At 45.5% G+C, this 14681-nt stretch overlaps 1 protein-coding gene across 1 annotated transcript in view; it reads left to right on the top strand.

Moving 5' to 3' along the window:
* The window catches only part of LOC143714793 (uncharacterized), a 51162-nt gene extending 37672 nt beyond the window's left edge, over positions 1–13490 (top strand). Inside the window, exon 28 of the mRNA XM_077206231.1 lies at positions 12147–13490. Coding sequence (XP_077062346.1) covers positions 12147–12494 — 348 coding nt within the window. The 3' untranslated portion in view covers positions 12495–13490. The remainder of the gene's footprint in view (positions 1–12146) is intronic.
* The last annotated feature ends 1191 nt before the right edge of the window (positions 13491–14681 follow it).

Below are 14681 nucleotides of genomic sequence, written 5' to 3' on the forward strand. Positions count from 1 at the left end.
ACACTTCAAAATAAGTATATTTAAAACTAGATTTTTCAGTGGTTTTGAAAATATAACTATAAATTAAAGCTGCAAGCAGCATTTAGCGGTGTTCAAGCAGTTAAGGCATTTAAGATTTTTAACCACACAAGCATCAAAAGACATTAAGTTTTATGTAGCAAGCATTTAACCACTGACATCATAGATGGAATAGACCATGTTTTAGCATGATTTACCATGATATACCACATTTCAGTGTGATTTTTCATGATTTACCATGTTCCAGTATGATTTACCATGAATTTAGCATGATTTACCATGATTTACCACGTTCTAGTATGATTTACTACGTTCTAGGATGATTTACCATAGAGCAGTGGTTCCCAAACCTGTCCTGAAGGACCTGTTTTCTCTGTCTCTCTAATCAATCACACCTGATTCAACTCATCAGCTCATTAACATATGTGATTATGAGCTGATGAGTTGAATCAGGTGTGTTTGATTAGGGTTCCCAACACTGCCATAGAGTACCGTGATTCTAGCATGATTTACCATAGTTTATCATGATTTACCACATTGCTAGCATTGATGTGAAGTGTCAGTACAAATGTAGTGATAAACTGACAAAATATGATTGTGTTATAATAGTAATTGTTATACAAGTGATTTTAGTGTCTAAATATGAATGCACCTGTTAAAAGACTTAAGAATTAATAAGTAGAATGATCCAATAAGTGGTCTTCTACTGCCCTCTGCTGGCCATTTTCATTTTGACAGTTTTTCCATTTTAACTCCTTTATGCAAGCTTACATACACACACACACACACACACACACACACACACACACACACACACACACACACACACACACACACACACACACACACACACACACACACACACACACACACTGATAAAATCATTATGAAAATATATTTGAATGTTATTTCATACATGTCTTTGCAAACTATTAATCAGATTATTCAGAATTTATTCAGAAACATAGGACTACTCACACATTCTGTTGTAGATACAGAGATTTGAACTATGTCTCATTCAGGATTCACATTTGTCAATGTGACCGAATTGTCAATAGTGATACTTCAATAGATGAAATTTGACTTAATGTGATTGTAAATGTTAAAATAGTAATTTTATAAAGTCTAAATAGTAATTTTGTCACACTACTCAAGTATAATTCATATTTTAAACAGCAGGGGGCAGTAAAATACTACTTATTGGCCTAATATGCCATTATATTCATTTAATTTTCTCATTTTTAACTGTTATAGAGGCAAATTTTGTCCGATCTGTCTGAAATTTGTCATGATTGTTTGGAGTCATATGGCACTTGTTCTGACTTGTTTTTAAGAAGATCTGAGCATTCATTGAAGAGATATAAGCTTTTGGGGACACTAGGTCATGGCTACATTGTGAAGTGACCCTATTATAGCCATCAAAATGAAGTTGTTCAACTTTTTCTGATAATTATTGATCTAGAGTGTCCAGAGAATTGTACTGCACTGATTTTGAACATTATGATATGAACATTACATGATAATAAATGCAAAACACCATTTACAGCAAATACAGGCAATTTGCCATAGGAAATACATTGTTTCAAAGCTTTTTAACAGTTATAGCGCCACCTATGCTCCGATCTCCATAAAATTTGGCATGGTTTTTAAGGATGTTATGTCACATATGCTCACCAATTTTTGTGAAGTTCTGAGTTTTCGTATAGGATTTATAGGCTTTTGACTATATTTTGCCACGCCCATTTTATAAATGACCCTTTTATAGCCAACCAAATGCCAAATTTCAACTTTTTTTTGATAATTATTGATCTAGAGAGTCCAGAGAATTGTCCTAGACTGGTCTGGTTCCGATCGGGCGAAAAACCAGGGACTAGTTCGCAAAAGTAGGTTTTTAACATATTCGTGAATATTTAATGAACGGTTTGATTGACAGCAATGGTTCTAGAGGCAAAGTTGTTCATCATGAGGAGATCTATCAAATGATATGCATTTTGTGGGGATGTGTGCAACACCACGTGATTACAGAGCCGTAAAACTCGTTAGCGCCAACTAGTGGCCGATTTCTTTCAAAACTCTTACAGACCTCTTGGGCCATGAGTCGAACATGCCCATTGAGTTTCGTTCCGATTGGCCTCCGTTAACCTCGTCTCACAGGTGCTCAAACTTCATTGGCCGATGGCGGCCATGTTTTTTGAGATACGCCAATATCCTTTTACACATACATGGGGCCTTGGACCAAGACACTGCATACCAATTTTCAGGTCAATCGGACTAACGGTCAGGTGGCCACACCCCCTTTTATGGCTTTTTAATGTTATAGCGCCACCTAGTGTTAGATCGACGCAATTTTTTTACTGTGACCTCAAAATCAACTCAGTCACATGTGTACCGAGTTTGGTGAAGCTATCTCATTTACTTCTTGAGTTATAGCCATTTTAGTAAAATAGGCTCCGCCCACAACATTCATTTTGCGCCCTCTAGCGACAGTTAATCAAAATTTCAACTTTTTTTTGATAATTATTGATATTCAGACTCCAGAGAACATTTTGGCACTGGTTTGGTTCCGATCGGGCGAAAAACCAGAAACTAGTTTGCAAAAGTAGGTTTTGGACAAAATCGGCAATAACAAATTTTTTGTTCTCCCCAAACTGAGGCCCTACCACCTGGCCAGGTTTCAAGTCTCTAGGCCTTACTGTGCGTTCACACCGGACGCGAATAGCGCGTCAAATTCGCGTCTACCGCGTCTAGTTTGACGCTTGACCACTTTGTGTTAATTCGCGTGTCAAGAGTGAAACTGACGCGCGTAAAAACAAAAGTTTGAAGCGAAATTTACGCGCGTCACGCGCGTCAGAATCGAAACCCGTTGGCGGCCATCTTTTTTATGTTGATCGAGCATTCATCGGAGAGTCACCGCTCTGTATTTGCTCTAGAGAGCAGAACGGCGGCGTAGGGGTAATCGTCGCCGTATTTGTGTCCACCAGACCCTTCGAAGGCGAACCCAGTGTGGCGAGTTTCACCATTGGCTCGCTCCAGGAGCTGCGCCTGGATGACGGTGGCTTTCAGCGGTACTTCCGCCTGTCCCGCGCCCAGCTTGATGACCTGTTGTCCCGCATTGGAGCGAGGATCACCCTCGCCCTCATCCACCTAATCTGTCATTTATTTTTGTTTTGATGATAAATGGAGCCAGCCTCCAAAAGTGATTAATCTGTCCTGTGATTTTTCTCTCTCTCTCACACAACACTGTCCAGACACGAACTTATGCAGTATGTTGGTTGTCTTTACATTATAATAATATTTCATATAATCTAGATATGGAATAAATAGCATTCAATACAAAATGAATGTCTCATATATTGAAACCAAGTTTTATGTGATAAAATATTTGCTTTGTTGTGCATTAGAACCACAGTCATATTACAAAATAATTTATTGAAGCATCCAGATACTTCACCACGTGACAGCAGCAAGCAGCTAGGCTCCTGATTGGTTAACGCGGCGCGAATTGACGCAGAAGTTCAGATTTTTCAACTCGGGCGGCAGACGCGAATTCGCGTCAAACGCGTGAATGCACAAATAGCACTAACTAAATCATTCGCGCGTAACGCGCTTAACGCGCCAGACGCTTAATTCGCGCCATTCGCGCGAACTTGACGCGCGAATGAGGCGAATTCGCGTCTACCGCGCCGCGCTCTACGCCTCATTCGCGCCGCAGGAATTTTTTACGCGCGTAACGCGTCTTTGCATTGACTTAACATTGAAATCACTCGCGCCTGACGCGCTATTCGCGTCCGGTGTGAACGCACCATTACGGTTTGGGCTGCACGATGCGTTTTAGAGTCCAGAGAATTGTCCTAGACTTGTCTGGTTCCGATCAGGCAAAAAACCAGGGACTAGTTCGCAAAAGTAGGTTTTGGACAAAATCGGCAATAACAAATTTTTTGTTGCTCATATCGAGAATCCGAGATAAACATATTGTCCGCCTTGAGCCAAGGAACACAGTGGTGCAAAAAGCTCCAAGTCAAACGGTCTAGGAGTTATGAGCAATTTAGTACTTTTGGTTGCTGTAGCGCCACCTATGGGCCAATCGGGGTCATACTCTGATAGGTTCTCCCCAAACTGAGGCCCTACCACCTGGCCAGGTTTCAAGTCTCTAGGCCTTACGGTTTGGGCTGCACGATGCGTTTTAGTTTTTTTTTTTTTTCAAATAGCAATTACAATAGGTTTTCAGCACTTCGTGCTTGAACACCTAATTACAGCAACACCTCCCCCTTTGCCTTTCAGGCGAGGTTCATGATTATAACAGTAATCATGGGGGATGGACTCATTTAAAGTAATGTAATCGTCTGGTTTTAGCCAGGTTTCTGTCATACACAGCCCATCTATGTTATAATCTGAAATCATATCATTAACTATGAGTGCTTTTGAAGTAAGGGATCGAATATTCAGCAACCCAAGCTTTATCGTTTGCTCATCTGTATTATATCTATTTTTTATTTGTACAGACACAGTCTCTATATGATGATATCTAGGTGAAAGAGGCTCTATGTGATGGGATTTATCTGACCTTGGTGACGCGAGGCCGCTAGCAGACGGTCGGTTTAGCCAGTTTGTCTGCTTCCTGACCTGAGCCCCAGATTGTCATGTTTTGCTCTAAGATTATGAGCCAAATTACTAGAGAGAAGAGCAGCACCATCCCAGGAGCGATGAATACCATCTCTTTTCAACAGGTCAGGTTTGCCCCAAAAACTTCTCCAATTGTCTATGAATTCTATATTATTTTGCGGACACCACTTAGACAGCCAGCCATTGAGTGATGACAATCTGTTAACTATCTCATCACTCCTTCGAACAGGAAGGGGGCCAGAGCAAATTACAGTGCCTGACATCGTACTTGTGAGTTCAAACACCTCTTTAATATTAATTTTGGTGATCTCCGACTGGCGGAGTCGAACATCATTAGTGCCGACGTGAATAACAATCTTAGAGAATTTACGATTAGCATTAGCCATTAGCCTTTTAAATTTGCTTTAATGTCAGGCGCTCTGGCTCCCGGCAAACGTGACTATGTTGGCTGGTGTCCCTATTTTCACGTTCCCTTTCAGTCGATAACGTCAGACGTAGTCGACGGTCGACTGAATGGGGATCTCGCTAGAGAGCCTATCCTCTTCGAGTACTATTGAACGAGCCAATGTAATTGGCGTGCGTGATTCGCATCACACACTCCGCCCCCGCGGCGCGGGTATAAATACGGAAGTGGATGCACGCACTAGTTGCCTTTCGCTTCGGAGCCGATCGTTTGATGTCTCTTAGAGTGCTGTTGTCTACAACGAGCGGGTGTGTCGGTGTTCTTCAGGAATACTCTCCCAGTGTTGGTGTTCTACAGCGCGAGTGCAGCGGTGATTGCGAGCTTTGAGCTCTCAACTGCTGTTTTAACAGCAACAAATTTCTAAATGTTTGTGTGTGTTGATGGCTGGTTAGAGGGCAGAAAAGTGAGTGCTTCACTGTTTCAGTTCTCTGTTCAGTGTTGCCGCGGTCATTCCCCTGTGTGCTCCGGCACTGGTGACGGCCCTATTTTCTGAAAGAGCAACACGGGTGCGTTTGCGTCTTTTTCAAGATGTCATTCCGCCCGTGCGTTTCTGGGTGCGGTCGTTCCCTGTCTCTCTCTAATGGTCACAACTGTTGTGTCACGTGTTTGGGCTTACAGCACGCTGAGACAGCTTTTGTGGACAGCTCATGTTTTCACTGTGGGAACATGACTGTCGCAGTGTTGAGGGCGAGACTCGCCTTCGTTAAACGCGGAGAGCGAGTCCCCATTACCATGCCCCACCCTGCACGGGTGCTGTGTGGGATGGGTGACCGGAGGATAGTGTTGGATGTCCCGCCCGGTAACCATTCCCTGTGGGCTCCTCACTCCTCCCTTCCACTGCAACCACTGGAGCCTCCTGTGTTGTCTGCTGGTCCATCTGTAATGGGTGGGCCAGCGGTTTCACTCGGGGCTCCCCTGGAGGACAGGACGTTGATTGCAGCATCGGAGGGTGAGCTGACTTCTAGAGATGATGACTCGGCTGCTTTGTCTCCCTCTGGGAGTTCAATGTTTCCCGAGCCTGATCCAGAATTATCAGCTATGCTGAAACGGGCCGCTGAGGCTGCCGGGCTTGAGTGGAACCTCCACCGTGTCCCGTTCAGTCTCGGTTGGAATCTGGAGTTTGGTGTCTTGGGGCGGGCTGCGCTGGTTCTCAGCTCGCCGCCCCAGTGCCTTTCTTTCCCGAAATGCATGGAGAGCTTATCAGGTGGTGAACAGCCTCTTTCTCTGCCAGAAACTGCCTGAATAGCTTTTCCCCCTCATTACCCTTGATGGAGGAACGGTGAAGGGTTGCGAATGGTCCCTCCATTGGAGCGGTCTGTCGACACAGGTGCACCTGTGTCCGGCGGCCGCTGCCTTTTGGGGGATCCTCGTCTCCCCCCTAAGGCCTGTGAGTTTCGTCCGTTCCAACGGGCAGAGCTTACAAAGCCTGTGGGCAAGCCGCTTCCTCTTGCATGCCATGGCGTTGCTGCAGGCTAGGGCACCCATGGCATGCACGAGGGTAATCTAGACCGTGCGCTCATAGGTGAGCACCGCACTGCATCCGACCTCACCCTCCGGGGTACGAGTGTCGTAGCGTGCGTGATCGGTCTGGCGATGTCCAACGTGGTGGTCCAGTAGCGCCTTCGTTGGCTCAGCCTGGTTGGTATGGCTGATGCGGACAAGGTTCGGTTCCTGGTCTCCCCAATTTCCCAGGTTGGGCTGGTCGGCGACGCAGTGGAGAACTGCATTCAACAGTTCTCTGCCGCTCAAGCACAGACGGAGGTCATCCGGCACATCCTGCCCCGGTGGCCAGCTGCTGCCTCCACCCGCCGCCGGTGGCAGCTCCTCCGCTTGCTCGTCGCCTTGGGCGTTCCCCGGCCGCCGCTCCTGCTTGGCCTCCGCAGCAGCCTCCACCCAGGCCTCAGCATGGAGCCGGCCACAGTAGAGACGCCCAGCCCGCTCCAGGCGCTGCCAAGCCAGGTGGCAAGCGACAGTGAAAGCATTCCGGAGCGGGCCGCCCAGGAATGGATGAGATGCTCTTGGAGTGGCACGATCACTCCCTCCCCCCGGGTGAAGGCCGGGTGGAGCCTTTTGTTTGTGTGTGTGTCTGTTCCGCCGCTGGCTCCCTAAAAAAAGAAAAAAAAAAGAAAAGCGGAGCAAGCGGTACCCACACTTCAAAGAGAGAGCAATTTCATCTGTTCCTGGGTCCCAAGAGGGCCAGTCTGGCGGGTGTGACCCTGTATAGCCTTACACCCCTCAGCTCCCCCTTGGTCGCCAGCAGGCAGCTTGGTGCGTTCGAGGACCCGGTCATCCGCCTTCTCACGCGCCCCCTGCCGCTAGTGGAGACAGGTAAGTGTTGCAAAGCACACTAACACCACTCTCTCTACTTTGCTACCCCACCTCAGGTTCGGCTACCCCGCTGCTGTAAGTCAGTGATAATCATCACATTAGGTGTTGAGCAGACGTGCTCCTGAAAATTCTGTGATATTCATCACACCGAGTGTTGAGCAGTGCTCCTGACTTGTGCATGCTTATCTTATCCTGCTGGCGAAGGATTTGATATAGCCGCTCCTCCAGCCGGTACGAAGGCCAGTTGTAAACTCGCTCTTCGTGCTACTAGGTGGTGGGTCGTGACCATCTTGGTCTGCTGCCAAACCCTCTTCAACAGAGGGGCCATGTACAAAGGGCGTGTTTTAACGGGGGCCGGGGCAACCCTCGACTACACGGGCATTCGTGCCTCGAGTTGTTAGACATTGCGACCGTTGTGCAAGCTTCCCTTGCATGTCACAACTCACCCGTCACCTCCTCCTTGGAGTCAGAAGCTTCTGAGGACGCTTTGTTCCACTCTTCCCGCTCTACTCAATCGTGCCGCCATCGAGCCTCACGACAGTTATAGCCAGGGCAAGTGGAGACTCCATCCCCTGGGTCCAGCTGGGTCATGACCATTCCAGGGCCGCTCAGTTGCCCCTCCGGTTTCGTCTTCCTGCCAGTGTTTGTATAAACCGAGCGGACTACCCTTGGACAAACACTGGCTCTCAGCTGCCCCAGGGGCCCGCAGAAATGCGTTAAACCCCAGTGAGCCTTCTAAAAGCGACTGCGACTCATGGTCGCCTTGCGCCTGCTCAAGTCAGTGAATTCATCACACTTCATGTTGAGCAGAAATGCTCCTGAAACTCAGTGAAGTTCATCGCACTCAGGTGTTGAGCAGCAATGCTCCTGAAGCTCAGTGAGTTCATCACACTCAGGTGTTGAGCAGAAATGCTCCTGAAACTCAGTGAAGTTCATCGCACTCAGGTGTTGAGCAGCAATGCTCCTGTAGCTCAGTGAGTTCATCACACTCAGGTGTTGAGCAGAAATGCTCCTGTAAGCTCAGTGAATTCATCACACGCTGTGCTGAGCAGAAATGCTACTGTTGCTCAGTGAAGTTCTTCGCACCCAAGTGTTGAGCAGAAATGCTCCTGAAGCTCAGTGAACTTATGACGCTCAAGTGCTGAGCAGAAAATGCTCCTGAAGCCCAGTGATCTTTACATGTTGTGTTGAGCAATGCTCCTTTCTTTTTGCGCCCGTCGCTTGCACCTATGTGCCAAGTCAGGAGAGGAACAGGTCTTCATAGTTGCCCCTTATTGGCCCAACTAGACCTGGTTCCCATCGACAGCCTTCCTGACTTCCCCTGAAAATTCTTTCAGGGACGGGGCACGATGGCACACGCGTTCTTCCCCCGGAGATTCCGGGCGGTCTTACATCTGAACGCGGAGGTTCAGGTGGCTATCACAGGCATGTGATAGTTACCATCACTTCTGCGAGCACCCCCTAGAAATGGGTAGCGTGCTTACGCCTTTAGAAGTGGAACCTAGTCGTTGAGTGCGTCTGCTCTCCAGAGGAGATCCTGAAAGCTTTTCGATCACTTCAGTGCTCTCTTTCCTGCAAAATGGGTTGGAGTAGGCTGTTTTCCTTCACCCTCAAAATGATGTTGCCTCGGTGTTTAAACGATGCTCATCGTGTCGCAGAAGTGTGCAGAAGCACGTTCTGATCGTCAGGTTCCTGAGGAGCAAGGTCTTGTAAATCCTTGCGTCCCTCTTTATCCTCTTGGGCCTTGTCCCTGGTGCGATGCACTGCAGAGACCGCCCCTGAGCCACTGCAGGCAGTGAGTTAAAAATTCTGTTATATCAGTTCTCCTGCTCGCGTGGTCTCTACTAGAGGGTAGGGACTTGCTCGCTTTCGGTCAACGTATTGTGCCTGGAGTCTGGGCGGGCTAACTCTCACAAGCTGAGACCCCGGCTCGGATTGTGCCCAAGGTTCCTACCTCTCCCGTAATAGGAGCAGGTGGTGAGCCTGCAAGCGCTGCCCTGGAGGAGGCAGATCCAGCCCTGGCTTCTCTGTCCGTTCGCTTGGACGGGTACAGAACGCAAGCCATAGACCTCAGACCAGCTCTACAAATATCTGTTGGAATTCAGCAGAGAGGGAAGGCTGTTTCCATGCAAAGTCGCACTAGTGCTTGCCTTCATTTCAGTAAAAATCGGAGATCCAACATGTCCACTTAGGTGTTGAGCTCCTCTATGATGAGTGTAAAGTGCTCCGCCCGTTGACGATATGTTTGCTAAAACAGATTCTAGAGTTGGGGGCTGGACGACACCTAGTTGAACCGCTGCTTCCCGTGGGCTCCCTTCTCATGAAGCCAGTTTCACCGTGAGCCCGGTTCAAGTGTCGGCTTGCTGCGCCATTCCCCTCCTATGGACTGGATACGTGCGCCTTTCTACTCCAGTTGAGTTCCCTTAAAATTGAACCCTGTTGAGTTCCTCCACACCCCTCCGACGTCGGACGTGCGGAACGTCTGGCGTTAGGCCTACCACTCGTAAGCAGTCTGGAACCTGTGTTAGGCTGGGTCCATATGTTGCGGTCCCTACGGCGACCCCATATGTATATTCTTCCACGATACGGCTCCCTGCGGTGAGCCGTGTCTTCCCTCGGCAGAGTCTCTCTGCCGTCACTGTCCGGTGTGTCTCCCCCCGTCTTAGGCTGGAGCCACCCCAGTGACATTCCATATGTTAAACTGCCCGGTTTCCGCCCAGTTCATATGTGTATTTTCCACGTTACCTCCCTCTGGGTTGGATATGGCTTCCGCAGCGTCCCTTCCTTCCAATGTACGGGGAACGCTTTCCCAGTGGTCCTGTAGGAACAGCAGTGACTTCCCTGGCCTAAGCCCTGTCCTTCCCCGCCTTAAATTTGCGGGGGCATCAGGAGGCTTTGGTTTAGGCAATGGAAGGTGGCAGCGTTAGTGGCGTTTTCAAAGGTTATCCCCATTCAGTCGACCGTCGACTACGTCTGACGTTATCGACTGAAAGGGAATGTCCTGGTTGCTTATGCAACCCACCGTTCCCTGAAGGACGGAACGGAGGACGTAGTCCCCTTGCCACTACCGCTGGACCAACGCTGACCCCGGGTTACTCTCGGCTCCTCAGCGAAAAGCAACTAGTGCGTGCATCCACTTCCGTATTTATACCCGCGCCGCGGGGGCGGAGTGTATGATGCGAATCACGCACGCCAATTACATTGGCTCGTTCAATAGTACTCGAAGAGGATAGGCTCTCTAGCGAGATCCGCATTCAGTCGACCGTCGACTACGTCCTCTGTTCCCTCCTTCAGGGAAAAGTGGGTTGCATACGCAACCAGGATGTTCCGTGTAATAGAATTGCCAATTACCAGGGCACAATCAACAGAATTCTCAGTGGGTGTTTCACTGAGTGGGGCAAATCGATTTGTTGTGGTAATCGGAACGGAAGAGTGGTTTTTTGATCCGCGACTAGAGCGATCCCTCACTGTCACCCATCTGCCTGGCTGCACAGGCAATAATTCAGACGGAACCGAATCATGTAAAGAGTTCACTATGCTAGGCGCATCCAAAATAGAATCTAAAGCTCTAGCACACTTACTATTCTCAATTAAAGTGTGGATGCTTGTTTCTAATTCTGAAATCTTCTCCGTCAGCCTGACTGTTTCCTTGCATTTATCACATATAAACCCTATATTGCCAACGGGGAAGGCTATGCTAAACATGTAACATGAAGTGCAGGTGACAATAACAGGACAAGACATTACTCACCGTGTTTGTTGACTGATTCTTACTCACCTGGGCTTTTTATGAACTCAGAGGCGCGGGCGCGCGAGAGAAAAATAAATAAATAACTGAGCGCACGGGTGGCGCGTTAACAGGCTAGCGAGTTAGTAGCGTGTTGTGCTAACAATAACGGAAGCTAGCGATGTCAGGTTAATCGGAGATGTTGTCTAAGCTGTATTTAGTAGTATAAACAACTATAAATGCTCTACATAGCATAGCTCCTGCCTATCTCTCTGAACTTGTTCATCCTTACACTCTGTCCAGAAGCCTAAGATCCTACGACCAGGCTCTGCTGGTAGTCCCTCGCGTTAGACTCAAGCGTAGAGGGGAGCGTGCGTTTGCGGTGGCAGGGCCACGACTCTGGAACACCCTGGCCCTTGAGATTAGAACGGCTCCTACCTGTCTGTCTTCAAGTCTCTGTTAAAAGCCTCTTTAGCATATTGATCTCTTTTCTTAGGTTGGTTTTACTATTTTATATTTGAGTCTGTAACTTTTTTGCCACTCCTTTTTTCCCATTCTATATTTGAGTCTGATATTGCTTTGTCACTTCTGTTTCACAATTTTATATTTGAGTCTGATACTGTTTTGTCACTTCTGTTTCACTATTTTATATTTGAGTCTGATACTGTTTTGCTACTCCTGTTCTAAGGTTGCTCTTGGCTTTGCTGCTTTTATTTGTGTTTTATGTGTTATGCATGTTTTATTCTCTTATATGGTTGTTCTGTAAAGCACTTTGGTCAGCCTAGTGGCTGTTGTAAATGTGCTATAAATAAAATGAACTTGAACTACTGTCTTTACTGTCACTTTTTATCAATTTAATATGTCCTTGCTGAATGAAAGAAATGAAATGAATGAAAGAAAGAAATTAATTTCTTTAAATAAATGACCCAAAACTCTTGAACAGTGAATGTCTGTTTCTAAAATGATTGCATTGATTTGTATTTTCAGGGGGATTCAGGAGGTCCGATGGTGAGCAGGCAGAGCTCTGTATGGGTCCAGTCCGGTGTCGTTAGCTTTGGGATTGGCTGTGCTCGACCTGAATATCCCGGTGTTTACACCAGAGTATCCCGCTATCAGGAATGGATCACCTCCTTTATGTGTAGCGATCCTCCAGGTTTTGTGGTGTTCACCTCCGCTGGAAATGATTCTGACAACAGCTACACCTGTCCTGGTCCTCCTTCTTCATCAGCGGATATAGAATTTAAAATTCAATCTTCGACAACATCTCTTCCACAAAATTCTTTGCTATCATATTTTCCGTTGCTTATAGCAGTACCTTTCTTATTTTATTTGTAACGATACACCACTAAAGATTAAGATTTTAAGGTCAGTAAGATTTTATTTAGATTTTTTTTAAAGAAATTCATACTTTTGTTTAGCAAGACTGTCACAAAAATTATATATCAAATAAAAGCATCTATATCCATCAAAGAATGGGATCACATAAGTTACTTTTTAATATATATTACAATAGAAAGCAATTATTTTATATTGTAATAATATCACAATATTACTGTTTTTACAGTATTTTTAATCCAAAAAATGCAGCCTTGGTGGGCATACGAGACTTCTTTCAAAAAGATGTTAAAAATCATATTGATCCCAAACATTTGAATGGTAGTGTATGTAAAAAAAAAATAGACAACAAATTGATGATTACATAAGTGGGATATGCTCAGTCATTTACACTGATGTAAACAGTTTTGATCTCACAATATATATATATATTTTTTTTTTTCATCAGTCTGACACAATTTTAATAATTCCCTGACCTTTAAATTTAATTCATTACTTCCATATTCTGTATCCCATCAATTTCTATATATTGTGGAATGTGATTGGTCTACCGTGTACAGAATCAAAAACGCCCATTGCCATAACTGAACTTCAGCTCCATCCGGAGGCTTCCTACAGCTCATCGATTGTACACCATAAACTAAAGTAACAAACGATGACGTTGATTTTATCATATCAATCTGAGCATGAGTCCGATGAAACAACAGAAGAACTTATTCAACCCGAATCTCAATTGCAAGGACGACTTGATCAGGACGTTGAACTACTCCGTTCGAGGTACATTATGAGATGTTGCAACTGTAATTCCTCACAATCCGCATTAACAAGTGTATGTGCATCAAAGCCGATGTGAATATTTCTAATTTATTGTAGTATACATGCAGGAACTTTATCATGTTCACCCAGCACTAACGTAAGTGACTGATGAAGCAAACGTTTGTAAAACAAATCTTGCTCCATCCATTATATTTACTTAAAGGGACACTTTGTGAGAAATACCCCCATCCAGTGGTGAAATATTATTTTGCATTCAAACGAATTTTGCTCTCCAGCGCCTCGCTTTTTCAAGTGCGTATTGCATCTACGGTTGCCGTTATGTACCAAAAATGCTATGACAGGATGTCTTGTAGTAACACTTCATCGAGTTTTTCTCCAGATGAACAGGTTTGTAACTTTAAAAAAACAGCAACTTGACACAACGAACAAACGAATGTTACAGTATGAGTTGCTGACACTGAAAAACATGAACTGTTGTAATTAGTAGTAATGCCGCCTTTATTCGTTATATTTTCTAAATTACGTGATTGTTAGATATCATCATCTGATGATTCAGCAGTAGGGAGAGGAAGAGGGAGAGGGAGAGGTAGAGGTAGAGGGAGAGGACAGAGAAGCAGTGGATCAGTGGGATCTAGGCGAGGAGATGGACGACGAGGAGCGCGAGAGTCAACACAACGACGGCAAAGATGCCCGGCCGCTACAAGAGACGATCTAAATAGAATTGAAAGTTTCCAAAGGCAGCGAAGAGAAACGACCGAGGTTTGTACAATTTATGTGTCTAGCAGTAGTATCAATTAATTTTAATTCTCTGTACAATCTTATGCACATAGCAAATTCACAACTTGAGCTAATTGATCATTTATTGGGGAAAAAAGAAAGCTATAGAAAATCTTACAGAGAGAAATATTTTCTTCTGATCACAAATAAAGTTTTTTTTTTTTTTACATTGATACATGAGATGCCTGCAATGCCTCAAGTGCAATATACTGCAAAACATGATGTATGGACTAGATCTTATCTTATAATCACTGCTCTCCTCCTCCGTTTCTGCTGCTTTCAGTCACGTGACGCTTGCTCTGAGTCTGAACGAAAACGCGTTGTGGAAACGCGTTTGGTTGGTACTTTTTGACCCTCTCTGCTATTATAGTTTTTCAAGATGGCGGAACGAAATGGAAGCCTCCGTGAACCTACCCGTCCCATGTACATAAAGATAATAAATTCTTCATTTACGAGGATAAGTCAGATAATTTGCAGAGGTATTTGTACACCATTGAGGACATATTTATGAATAAAAATATTGATTTCAGATAATAAAATACGTAAAAACCTACACAGTGTCCCTTTAAAGTAGTAAGACAGACAATCTACATTAATAGACACAGTATAAGGTAATAGTGCCCCACAACTGAT

Source organism: Siphateles boraxobius, unplaced genomic scaffold (assembly GCF_051911475.1).
Source record: "Siphateles boraxobius isolate OS27281-9 unplaced genomic scaffold, OSU_SipBor_1 55, whole genome shotgun sequence".
NCBI classification, from domain to species: domain Eukaryota; kingdom Metazoa; phylum Chordata; class Actinopteri; order Cypriniformes; family Leuciscidae; genus Siphateles; species Siphateles boraxobius.